Source organism: Pelodiscus sinensis, chromosome 11 (genome assembly GCF_052426305.1).
Source record: "Pelodiscus sinensis isolate ZL-2025 chromosome 11, ASM5242630v1, whole genome shotgun sequence".
Lineage (NCBI taxonomy): Eukaryota > Metazoa > Chordata > Testudines > Trionychidae > Pelodiscus > Pelodiscus sinensis.
This window is the reverse complement of record NC_143062.1, coordinates 5,676,793-5,690,061: the sequence shown is the minus strand read 5'-3', so window position 1 is coordinate 5,690,061 and position 13,269 is coordinate 5,676,793. Positions and strand designations below refer to the sequence as shown.

Genomic DNA, 13,269 nt, shown 5'->3' with positions numbered 1-13,269 from the left:
AAACCTCAGCTCAGAGAGAGGGGAAGGATGCTCTGTGCACCTCCCCTGGGAGGTCTGATTCTCAGGAGGCGGATTTCTCCGTGTACCGGGTGGGGGCAGGACGGCCCCTGCGGAGCGAGTGCCTCATACCCCTGGAGGTGGATGGTAGGAAGGTGACGGGCTTCTGGGACACGGGGGCGGAGGTGACTCTGGCCCGATCCGACATAGTGGCCCCGGAGCGGATACTACCCCACGCACAGCTGACCCTGAAGGGCATAGATGGGTCCCCGTTTAAGGTGCCTGTAGCCAGGGTGCATCTGAAATGGGGGGCGAAGGAAGGCCTCAAGGAAGTGGGGGTGCACCCGCACTTGCCCACCGAGGTGCTGATGGGGAATGACCTAGAGGAGTGGCCCCATGAATCCCAGCGGGCTCTAGTCACTACCCGGAGCCAGAGCCAGCGGGGGGCTGACAACGTGGGTCCAGGGAAGGACTCCTGGCAGCATCCTCAGGGTCCCATCCCAGTGGACACGGGGTCCAGCCAGGCTGGGACTCCGGACCTAGGCAGAGGTGGGGGACAGGTCCCGATCCCTGCCTCAGCAGCTGAATTCCAGGCTGAGGTGCAGGCAGACCCCTCCTTGCAGAGGCTGAGGGACCAGGCTGGCCTCCATGCAGCTCAGCCCCGGGGGAGAGGTGGCCAGGAGAGATTCCTGCGGGAGCGTGGGCTCCTGTTCCGTGAGTGGCTCCCCCCCAGGAAGGCGAGGGCATGGAGGGTAGAGCGGCAGCTGGTCGTCCCCCGAAAGTATCGCCTCAAGCTGCTGTATTTGGCCCACGATTCCCCCGTTGGGGGCCACCGGGGGATCCGGAGCACCCGGCTGAGGCTGCTCCAGCACTTCTATTGGCCGGGAATCTTTACAGCCGTGCAGCGGTACTGCCGGTCCTGTGACTCCTGCCAGAGGGGCGGGAAGGCCCAAGACAGTAGGAAAGCGGCTTGGGGGTCTCTACCCCAGATAGAGGACCCTCTGGGCTTGCTGAGAGAGTTATGGGAGGGGAAGTCCTCCCTGGATGGAGCATCGGGGGTGGAAGCCGCCCTGGCTGTCCAGAGAAGGCTCGCTGGGATCATGGCCCCGGCCCGAGAGACCCTGGCCAGAGATCAAGGCCAGCAGAAGGGTGGGTGTGACCCCCAAGGACAGGCCTGGGCCAGTCGCCCTGGAGTGGGGTGGCGAGTGGACAGAGGGAAGCCAATTCATGTGGGGCCTCGCCACGGCCGGCCCGAGTCAAGGGGAGCACCCATGTCCCCAGGGCGGGTTCCCACGCAGAGGACCCGAACTTCCCTAGGTCACGAGCGGAGTGACCCTGCTCAGTTCGCTCTCGGAGGGGGGAGAACTGTGACGTAGTGGGGGTACCTGGCTGGTTTCTATGCTGCTGGCTCTGGGGTAACCCCCACTGGCTGCCGTGGGGACCACGACCCAGCAAAACAGGACGAGTCACTATGCAAACCAGTGGCCAGACACCCCCCATGGAGAGGAACAAAGGAAGGTGGATGCTGCCTTGGCTGGGGGGCAGGGCTGGAAGTTAGTGAGTTGGTTGCTGGCTGTCGGAGGGCATGGAGGAGAGCCTAGGGGAAGGGGCTGGAGTTTAGGGGCCCAGTCTCCTCCATCTCAAGGGGGCCTGAGGCATCCTAGCCCAGTTCCTGTAACCAGATTACATCTGTGCTGCGCTGTGCTGGAGGAGCAATAAACCACCCTCAATTCCACTGGCTGGTGCAGTCTGTTTGTGCCATTTCGGGGTGCAGGAGACGGGGAACCCCCAACGCGCCGTCACACATGGCTCCCCTCTCAGCTCCAGCCCCTGGCTCTAAACTCTTCTCTTGTGCTTTCTGGTGCCCCAGGTGAGCATGCTGCTGTGGCGGGTGTGTCTGCTGGCCGAGGGCCTCCTGGGGGCCGGCGCCCTCTTCCCTAGTTACCCGCCCTGCGCTAACAGCAAAGACGGCAAGAACGTGGACTGCAGCCTGCGCAGCCTCACCCTGGTGCCAGACATACGTTCCAGCAGCGTGACCTCCCTGAACCTGGACAGCAACTTCCTAGCCCTGCTGGCCAATGGCTCCTTCCAGGGCGTCCCTTGCCTGAGGGATCTCTCGCTCAGCTGGAACTGCATGCCGGGGCAGCTGCGGAAAGCGCACGCGGTGTGTCAGCTGGTGATCCGGCCAGGGGCCCTGACCGTGCTGCGCCACCTCACCAACCTGAGCCTGGCAGGAAACAGCCTGAGCGTGCTGCCCCCGCTGCCCTGCACCCTCCGCTTCCTGGACTTGAGTTACAACAACATCCTCAGGCTGGGCCCTCGGAGCCTGGTGGAGCTCAGCCACGTGAGCGAGCTTCTCCTAGGCAACAACTGCTACTACCGGAACCCGTGCGGCTCCTCCGTCAGCCTCGCACGAGATGCCTTCCTGCCCCTGACCTCCCTGAGGCGGCTCTCGCTGAAGTTTAACAACATGACTGCAACTCCCCAGGGGCTCCCGCCCACGCTGCACCAGCTCGACCTCTCGGAGAACAAGATCGCCCACGTGAGCCACCTGGAGAACCTCACCAGCCTGAGGTCCCTCAACCTGGAGTGGAACTGCCAGCGCTGTGACCATGCTGCTCAGCCCTGCTTCCCCTGCCCAGGCAACAAGGCCCTGACCTTCGAGCAGGATGCTTTCCAGAACCTCGCGCAGCTCAGGAGCTTGAACCTGCGAGGCAACTCCCTGCAGGACCTCAACGCCAGCTTCTTCAGCAGCCTCAGCAACTTAGAGACCTTGGATCTGTCAGACAACTTCCTGACCTGCGCCATTAGACATGGCACCTTCTTCTCCGTGCTGAGCTCAGTGCAGACCCTAAACCTGGGCTACAATTACCAGTCACTGGTGACCTTCGAGAATCTGACTCTGTCTGACTCCTTCGGCCAAATGACATCTCTGAAAAATCTCATCATCAATGGCTACTTCTTCAGGCACTTGGCTGAGGACGGGATCAAGCCTCTCTTCAACCTGAGCAACTTGGAGACCCTCCAATTTCGAACCAACTTCATCAGGAACGTGAATCTGTCCCTCTTTTCCAAGTGCAGGACTCTCACGTTCATCAGTCTGTCCCAGAACAACATTGTCTTCTCCCCCCCATGCGAGAGAGGTGGGAATGGAGCTGGAACGGGACCTCGGGGCCTCTCCCATGATGGCACTTTGGTGGGGAATCCCAGACGCTGGGCGGAACCCAAAGGAAGAGCTGAGGCCATGGTGAGGGACAGCCAAAGCTCCCATGCCAACCTCCCGGCAGGCGTTCGCTGCAGCAAGACCCTGGATTTATCATTCAATAGCATCCACAGCATTGAGCCAGCCCAGTTCCAAGGGCTAGAGGCAATTGACTGCCTCAACCTCAGCTCTAATTACATCAGCCAGTCGCTAAATGGCAGCCAGTTCCTGCCGCTGCGGTCCCTGAAGCTGCTGGATCTGTCTCACAATAGGTTCGACCTGTACTATGACAGCGCCCTGCAAGAGGTCTGCCAGCTGGTCGTGCTGAACCTCAGCAATAATCAATTCCACTTCACAATCAAAGGCCTGGGGCACAAGTTTGAGTTCTTGAAAAACCTCACCAACTTGAAATTTCTGAACCTGGACAACAACCAGATCGGTATCAGGATCTCCAAACACCTGGAAAGCGGCTCGCTCGAGACCCTGATCTTCAGCAGGAACCGGCTGGACATCATGTGGATGAGCGGGAGGAATACCTACCTGGAGTTCTTTGTCAAGCTGCCCAGTCTAAGGCTCCTGGACATTTCGTTTAACAACTTGGACTCCATTCCAGCTCAGGTCATTGAAACCTTGCCTGGAAGCTTGAGGAAATTGTCCATCGCCTGTAACAATCTCTACGACTTCCCCTGGGACAAAATGGAAAAGCTGAGCAGCTTGGAATTCCTAGACTTGAGTTATAATGCACTGGAGACGCTGCTGGTCGTGGGCAGAGGCTCCTTTGGCAAGAACCTCACCACCCTCGACCTCAGCTACAACAAAATCAAGTCTCTCCAGGAAGCGTTCTTTTCCCACGCCAGTTCCTTGCACTTTCTCAGTTTGAACCATAACAAGATCCAGATGGTCGATGAAAGCAGCTTTCCCAAAGCCCTTCTTCAGAGCTTGCAGCAGCTGGACGTGAGCAGCAATCCCTTGCGGTGCACCTGTGCAGCCCACTGGTTCCTCACCTTCCTCAAAAGCACGTCCATCACCATAGACCATTTCTCCACTAGCATGCAATGTGACCTGCCCGAATCAAAGCGGGGGCAGCCTCTGCTCTCCATGGACCCTCGGTCCTGCCAGGATATATACGGTCACCTAAGCTTCCTGTGCTCTTCCCTCCTGGTGACCTTGGTGACCGTGCTTCCAGTCCTCCATAAGTTGTATGGCTGGGACCTCTGGTATGTCAGTCACCTCTGCCTGGCCACACTCAGACAAGGCTATGTCCAGGTGGCCACAGCCTCCCGGGAGGAATACGATGCATTCGTAGCCTTTGACGCCCAACACAGCCTGGTGGCTGACTGGGTCTACAATGAGATGGTGCCCCAGCTGGAGGAGAAAGGAAGGAGGAGATTCAAGCTGTGCCTGGAGGAAAGGGACTGGACAGTGGGCGGGTCCAGAATTGAGAACCTCTGTGACTCCATCTACAAGAGCAGGAAAACCATCTTCATCCTGGGGAGAGAAGGGTTTGGCAGCGGCTTCCTGCGGCACACCTTCCTCCTCAGCCAGCAGCGGCTGCTGGACGAGAAGGTAGATGTGCTCCTGCTGGTGCTGCTGGACCCCGCTATGAAGATGTCCAGGTTCCTGCTGGCCCGGAGAAGACTGTGTGGGAGGACAGTCCTGGACTGGCCCTGCAACCCCTTTGCCCAGCCCTACTTCTGGCACTGCGTGCGAGCCCGGCTGGCCTGTGAGGTTCATCCCTTTGATGCCTCACACCTGAGGAGAGGCGTCAGCAGTTCTGGGGCAGGGGAGCTCCTGCCAGCAGAGGACGCCATGGCCAGGCCGGCTTTGCAAAGGCCCCGAGAAGCAGCCAGGGCTTGCGCATGGCAATGACGCCTCTCATGGGGCTGGCTCCTTGTTTTGCTTTTTCCCCCTTTTCCCCATTCGGAGGGTGCTCAGATTCACACCCCTGCTTAGCGTGGCTGAGCAGAAGGGGCTAGGCTGCCTGAGGAATGCCCTGGGGATCCCCAGGGCTCAAGTGTGCTGCTTGAGCAGCCCTGCATCTGGGATTTGTCCCCCGGTTCCTGAGCTACTAGGAACAGAGGCCACAGGGCTGGAGGGACCTCCTGAGTCGCAGGCAGCCCTGCCGTAGCATCCTGATCACACACGGAGCAGAGTGCAGGGACTCCGGGCGTTTGGCCCACCCCCCCAGGCCCTGGAGCTGCTCCTGGACCAAACCTCTCAGGGTCAGAAACTTGCTTCTAATCTCCAGCCTGAATTTACTCGTGGCCAGTTCCTCGGCAGGTGTTTTTGTGGCCACCCTGGCCTTTCGCTTCCTGAGCTCTCCCCTGCCAGGTGTACTTACAGGGAGCAGCCCGAGCCCCTCCGACCAGCCACCTCTTCCAGTCTCCTCTCTTCAGCTGGGCCCCTCCGCTCCCCTGACCCCCTGGCAGCTCTTCCCTGCACTGCTTCCAGCTGAAACGCTCCTTTCTTGACCATGGGAGACCAGCCTTGTGCACCATACTCCAGCCCAGGCCTCATCACAGCGCCTTGCACCAGGGCGGTGTGACAGGACCCCCCATGCTTTATGAAATGGACGTATGGACATGAATATGCATAACTCAAAGGTGCTTTGAGCGATTTTGGGGAACCCACCGATCTTCATGTCCCGATGTGCCGGTTCTGTTTATCTTACGTGGCTGTGTGTATCATTTGTGTGTGTCCGATTAGACACACGGAGTGGGGAATACTTTGTGGGTTTCAAACGTGTGAATGAGAGACATGGAGGGTGTTACCCTCAAAGTCTTGATGAGCAATTGTTAAACTATCGATTTTGTCCTTAAGTCCTAGCATGGTTGGTAGGGAGGGGCCTCAATTCCTTACCAAAAAGATTAGGGAAGTAGAGGGCCTTGGTCTTTTAGCTGGGCGGCACCTGAAGGAAGGAGCCGGAGACCCAGGGTGGGGAAGAGAGCCCTGGTTTGGAGGGGCAGCTGGAAAAGAGGCTTTAGGGGGAGTTTGAAGAGTTTGCACTGAGGTTTCAGTGGAGAATTAGCCAAGCGGTTTTGTTTCTTTTGATTTGTAACCTACTTTGCTCTGCCTGTTCTTGCTTATTACCACTTACCTCCTACTGCTTCCACTTAATAAAATCACTTTTATTTTCTGTCAAACCCAGTGTAAACAATAATTACCGGGGAGGGCAATCCCTTTCACTGTTAAAGGTGGCTTATCCTTATCTGATTCTTTCGGGTTTGATCCCGTCTGGGGAGTGATATCCCAGGAAGCTGGACCCTAAACTGCCCTCTCCTCGGGCCGGAAGAGGTTCAGTGTCTGTGCTGCTTCTCGGTGGGGGCAGGGACCTCAGCTCGGGGCCTTGGCTGGGGGGGACCAGGGAGCTGGCCCAGCAGGACCGGGCGGTGAGGAGCCCCAGAGAGCGGGAAGGCGAGTGGCATTGGCCGTGTCAGCACCCCGGGAGGCCCCCCGAGGGGTTGTCTGTGATCGCACCCTGTTACAGGTGTCAATACTTCTCTGTCGCCCCTGGAAACGCCTCCCCTGAGACAGCCGGTGAGTGCAATTGCCCTTGCCACAGCTGTGCCCCTGGGCCAGGAGAGGCTAAACTTCTCCCTGAGGGGCAAGGAATGGCCGATCGGGTGCAGATGGCTTCCCTTTGCAGCCCCCAGTCCATCCCCACCCCCACCTCCTGCCTGAGGCCCCGTTCTGCCCTACCTCTTCCCTCCCCTGCTCCACCTCTTCCCCCAGGCTCCCTGCCTGCCGCCCGCTCCTCTCCACCGTGTGAAAGAAGGGGCGGGGCTAGGCTGCGGGTGTCCCTTGAAAAGCCAATGGGACCGTGCCCTCCGTCCTTGTTCCAGCGACCCCTAGTGGAACTGCTCCCGCCTCAGTGATACTGGTAGCACAGCTCTCCCCAGCCTTAATGGTGAGCGACTGGGAGAGGGGTGAAGAGACGGGAGTAGGGTCAGGAAGAGGTGGGACCAGAGTCTTGAGGAAGAAGTGGGGGCGAGGCTTTGGTGGGCGGGGTCACAGTCTAAAGCTCCCCACATGAAAGAGTCATGTGCTGCCTATGGCTGCGTCCCAGTGGCGATTCCTAGTGCTGCTGTGATCAACCCACACTCCTCATCTGCTTCCTCCAGTTGATTAGCCCCCAGTATGTAGTCGCACTCTTATTAATGGAGCCCGAGTGCACCACTTTGCACTGTGAATGTCATCCCATCGCTGTTCCTCCATCTTCAGAAGCATCCAGCTCTCCCTGTCTAAGGCTCTGAACCTCCTCTGCATTGATCATGCCCCTCCCCCCGTTGTTTCATCAGCGCCCCCCCCCACCTCTTGCGCCAAGGTCAGCCATGAAAATAGCCAATAAGATCAGTCCGTGATAGACTCCCTACTAATAACCTCCCTCCAGCCCAGTAATTCATCTTTCTGCATAGCCTCTCGTCCTCTCCCCTTTTAGCCAGTTCCAGACCCACCGGCATTGCCCATGAGAAACTGGATCAAATGCTTCCCCAATGTCCAGTCAGATTAGATCTACCACACTTCTGTAGTCTAGAAAGCCAGTTCTTGTCCAGGAAAGATCAGTTGGTCTGGCACAATCTGTCTATCTGGCTAAACCCATGATACATTTTACATTTAAATGTCTTTAATTATTTTTCCTGCAGAATTGATTTTAAAGCTCTGCATCCAGCTGAAGTCAGACGAATGGCCCTGTAATAGCCCAGAATATTTTTCTCCCCTTTCTTCAACATAGATATGACAACCACAATTCACCAGTCATATGTTCTCATCCTCCTTCTCATGGCTGACAAGCTCCCAATCAGTCTTGATCTCCAACACAGACAGGACAGCAGCTCTTTGAAATCAGTCACCCCTAGTCCGAAACAAACATTGTCAGAAATCAGGCATTGATCTCCAGGATTGGAACAACTGTGTCCTCTGCACCCACTTGGAAGAAATAGCTTCCAAAAATAATTGACATTTTTTCTGAGGCCTACAACCCACTTGGCCTCACCCTCAACCCCAAGACAAGGAAAGTTCTACTCCAAATCAGCAGGATCCTGCCCAGATAATTCAGCTCGGTAACGGGCCCCGGAAGAACACCGAGCCCTTCCTCTGCCTCACAGCCATCTGTTGTAGAAAGCAGCTTTTGGGCACCCGAGAAAACACAACTTTGAAGATTGCGATACCAAGCATCAAACCAGGCTTCCCCTGTTCCTGGCTGCTGTTGCCTCTGCTCTCCTGTGTACAGCAGGTGCCTCAGGGTTCTGGAGCACCACCAGCAGGGCCACCACAAGAGTTTCTGAATCAAGTAGGGTGATCAGAACCCCAACATCAGTGTTCTGTCCTAGGCCAAAATCTCAGCCCTGAAGCGATGATTATCTGCCACCCAGCTCCCCTGGGCTGATCATATTCTTCTAATGCCAGACTATTGACTCCTGGAGCACGTCATGTTCTCACAACTTAGTCATGGCCAAAGCATGAGGGGTGACCCCCCCACACCTCCATGTCACTCTCATAGCCAATATGAAGAAGTGCAAGATTGACATCAAGTCATGGGAAACCCAAGCCCCCAACCAACCAAAATGGAGAAGGACCTTGTAGTATGCGTCCTGGTATTTCAAGAAGATCCAACAAAGACAACAGGAAATGAAGAAACAGAAAAGGAGGAAAGGACGTGCTGCAGATTGAGACTACGTCCAGACTGCAGGCTTCTTTTGGAAGAAGCTTTTTTTGGAAGAGCTCTTCCAAAAAAAACTTCTTCTGAAAGAGAGCGTCCACACTGCAAAAGTGTGTTGAAAAAGCCATTTTTTTCGAAAGAGAGCATCCAGACTGAATGGACGCTCTCTTGCGGGTAAGCTGTGACTGCTATGGATGGAATGGCCACCAGGGCACCGGTGCTTTTTCCTCTTTCCTCTTCTTCCAAAAGAACTCCCTCTTCCCCATCCACACACGCCTTTTCCCGAAAGCGCTCTTTCGCAAAAAGGCTTCTTCCTCGAGGAATGAAGAATGCTGGAAAAACCCCTCTGTTCTTTCCATTTTCTTGCAGAAGAACGCAATTGCAGTGTGGACGTTTCTCAAGTTTTGTTGGGAAAACGGCCGTTTTTTCCGACAAAACGCTGTAGTGTAGACATACCCAGACTCAACAATCCATATCCCGCCCTTCCACAAAGTGTCTGCCCCAGCTGGGACAAGATCTGTCTCATCAGTCATCTGTGGATCCACCATGGGTAACTGGCGATTGCTTTCTGAAAGACAATCATCCTTGCACTCTGAGGGAGCCCCAGCCTTACACGGCAGTAGATTTTTGCCATTATTGTATTTTGGGCTTTTTGTAGGCTCTGCTCCTTTTAACTGCAATTTTGTACCCCTCATGCCACCTGGAGGGGAGTTTTCAGGGTTGGGTTGCATCCATGTGCTAGACATGGCTACAGGAGCTGCTGCTTTCAATCCCTTCATTATCATTGAAATGCTGTGTCCTCACTCACACAATGATAATTGACTTGGAAATGTCATCCAGTTAGTGTTCTTAAAATTCCAGGTGGAAAAATTTCCAATATTTTCAAGCTTACCTTGCCCTTGAAGTATAACAAGTAAAGCCACATGACCATGCCCCATTCTTTCTTTCTTAGCCAGTTGCCTTTACTTGTAATATTTGCTGTTACAATTCCTGGGTCTAAGCAGGAAACATTCCCATTTGCTTCATTAAATCTAGTTGGTGTGCTATTGTTTAAAACCACTTTTTTGCTTTCATCAGTGAACTTTTCTAAGCCTGCACCATTTTTTATCAATTGTCTTATTTCCCTGCAATTTATGACTATTTAGGTCACTGTATATGATTGATTGTCTTTTAGCATCATTGCTATTTCTTCTAGTGCCAAACTTTCTAATTTCCCACATGGACTGAAATATTATAACGCCTTGAAGTCTTGCTCTTCTGCTTTGAGATCTCAGTAGAAGTAGTGGCTAGATGTATTTCTTCGTTCTTTATTGCTGTGTAGTTTAATCTCCCCCCTACAAAAGTATAAATGCCTCCTCCTCTTCCTAGCTTTCAGTCTTGCCCGAAAGGCAATGCACTCTAGCATTGCAGAAAGCAAGATTTCCAGCCAGCCGTGTACCCTCCAAACAGCTGACGTCTGGTTTTGTTTTCACTTCTAGGAAGGATATTGTCTTTTAGTTCTTGTCCGTATGCTGTCAGACCTCACACATGCCAGCAAAAGATCCCCATATGAGCCCTGCATCACCATTACCCTCATCCAGCAGGGTTCCTGGGTGGCTGGAGAGTTTCCTCCCTTCCCCCCAGGGACCCCTAATGGCACTCGGTACTGCCATGCACCATGGTGGTGGTGTTGTGTGATGACACTGAATTTTTCATAATATTCTGTATGAATACTACGAGTGCCTCAGTGTCCCCTGTGTGCTGCATGTTGAATTAGGTGGGGAAAAGGGGTGTTTAATCTTTGCAGAGACCCAGGTATGACTGATGCTTCAGTGCCTGGGGCTGGAGCCCCACATCCCTGGAGAACCCCAAAGACAATGGCCTGGCCATACTCAGTAACCAAAGGCCACGGACCCCTTTGCAGTAAACCAGCCAGTGTGGGCCAGCTGGAAAACTATAGGCTGAGAAGGAGACGAAGGGCCAGGTGACCGTGTTTGACCAGGCACAGGAACGAGAAGGACCCGGCGGTTGTATAGTGTAACTTTCTGTTCTCTGTGATCATCAAGGACTGTTCAGGCCGTGTTCCAGACAGCTAATACAGCTTCCTACTTTGCCAGCAGGCAGAGAATCACTGCAGAGTCAGGAAGTCGGGGGAGGGGGGCAGCGCTCCTTTTGGGGGTGCATGTTTCCCCTGGCAGCCAGTCCAGGTGGGATCTGTGACCCTCAGCATCGCCTGTGGGGTGCCCACACAGGGCTTGGGAACCATCTGATCCAACTAAATCACAGCCAGTGGTTGGCTTCAGCTTCCAGCTGGGAGAGCTAAGAGGACCCAGCCCCACACAGGCAGGAGCAGGCTGAGCTACTGTGGGAAAGGACCCTGCAGTCCCTGGCTAGGTCTGGGCTAGCAGGGTTGTTTCATGTCAACTTTCGTCCCCGGGTTGCTGGAAGGGCCCAGTCAGGCTCTGGAAGAGGAACAGCCACAGTTCATATTGTCGGTGAAGGCCGGTAATTGGAGCCCGTGAGTAGAGATGCCAGGTGTCCGGTTTTGAACTGGACAGTCCAGTATTTGAGCTTTCTGTTCGGGAAACAAACTGAGAAAATAGAAATGAGACAATATCAATGTCCAGTGTGGTCTAAATCAGATGTGATGTGGATTGTGGTGTCATGGCAAGTGTGTCTGGTATTTTTGTTGAAACCACCTGGCACCCGTACCCATGAGGGGGAGGGGTGCTCTCCCAAATGGCACCAGAAGTTACCCTTGAGGGTTAGTGTGGCTGGTGGCTTGGAACGAGAGTCTTGCGACTGTACTGCCTAATGGGGGGCTTGCAGTGGGGATAGAGGCAGCAAAGGGCTGTGGGACTCCGTGAGGTGGGCTGACCATTCACTCTAGGTTCCCAGCTGAGGGCCAGTGCTCAAGGACTCTGGCATCATGGTTCCCACGGGCCCAAACTAGAGTGTGATGCAGGCAGAGTGGGATCCAGATCAGGCCATGGTCCCCATGCAGCAACTGAGCACGGGCAGATAGGTGGCTGGGGCAGGCTGGCTCCCTTGCGGGTCCTGGCAGTTGAACTACAGAGCAAGGTGACAAGAATGTGGATTGGATTCAGCGAGTGGTGCTGGCGCTCCTCTCACAATAGCTGCATCCCATAGTGCCTGGCAGCATTGGAGTGTTTGCACAAATCGGCAGCCAGGAGAGGGACACTTGCTAGTGGAAAGTGGGATCTCCATCAGTGCCAGATGGACAAATGCTTTGGTGCACTCTCTCCTCACCACTACAAAGGGACTTTTGCAAGAGAATTCCTCCCATCAGCCAAGTGTGCAGCTCAAAGCAGAAGTGAGAAAAGTTAAAAAACCCTCACAAGGAGGAACTGTTTTATGCTGCCTTTATTCTGGGGGCAAGGATTTCGAGGTCTAAGCAAAAGCTCTCCTGTGCTTTGCCTGGGTCCTAAGAGCCTAAGGGACCTAGAGGATGAACCAACACTGGAATAAGACTTGTGGCACAGCTGCAGCTGGCCCAGGTCAGCTGATTTGGGCTTGTGAGTCTGTTTGTGAGGCAAAACATTGCTGTGCAGACATTCAAGCTTGGGTTAGACCCAAGGCTTCTGGGACCCTCCACTCATAGGGTCTGTCACATTACTGAATTTGAGGAAAGCAGCCAGAACACTGCTGCACCCATAGGTGGGGGTTTTGGCCCCAAAAATGGTATAAAAGGGGGCCATGTGGGGTGTTGAATAGAAGCTTACTGTCTGCTAATCTTATGTACACTAGTCATGTGATTGTATAATGTCTGTGTGTAGAATTAGGAATCTGTAATCTGTGTGGATACTGAATATTTCTCTGTATGTGGTTGAGCATTGGGCAGAGCCCGGCCTATGGACATGCTAATTAGCGAGGCCCTGTGGGACAATGGCACTCAATGGGCCAAGGACACACCTCAAGAATGAGGGCTGACACCTGAGGGCTGCCATCAGGGAACACAGGAATAGGCCGCTGGCCAGGTGACCTGCTGCAGCCAAGAAGAGACCAGGAAGGAGGGATAAATAGGCCATGTGGCCGACTTCATCTTGGTACTCAGCTCAGCACTTCATCCCAGAGGCAGCAGTGCAAGGATCGAAGAGCCGGGAAGAACTGTGGACCCATCCTGATCCTAGGATGCTCAACAAGGACTTTTAAGCCAGCAGCTGTAACATCTCTGCTAGAGCCTGCATCGAGAACTGGGAGATTTGATTCATGTAATGTACTACCCTTTAACAACCTTACTCTCCTGCTTTTCTTTATTGTAATAATAAACCTTTAGATGTTAGATGCTAAAGGATTGGCTCAGCGTGATTTGTGGGTAAGATCCAGAGGGTAAATTGACCAGGGGTCTGTGGCTGGTTTCTTGGAACCGGACAGAACTTGTTCGGGGTAGGTGGGATTGGGTTCTAAGACC

The 13,269-nt window shown here is 54.4% G+C and overlaps 1 protein-coding gene across 1 annotated transcript; it reads left to right on the top strand.

Moving 5' to 3' along the window:
* The first annotated feature begins 1,805 nt into the window (after positions 1-1,805).
* Positions 1,806-13,135, top strand: LOC102444127 (toll-like receptor 9). The gene has a single exon (XM_089781023.1). It carries the CDS (start codon positions 1,874-1,876, stop codon positions 5,066-5,068), a length of 3,195 nt encoding a protein of 1,064 aa, XP_089637149.1. The 5' UTR covers positions 1,806-1,873; the 3' UTR covers positions 5,069-13,135.
* Positions 13,136-13,269: the final 134 nt, after the last annotated feature.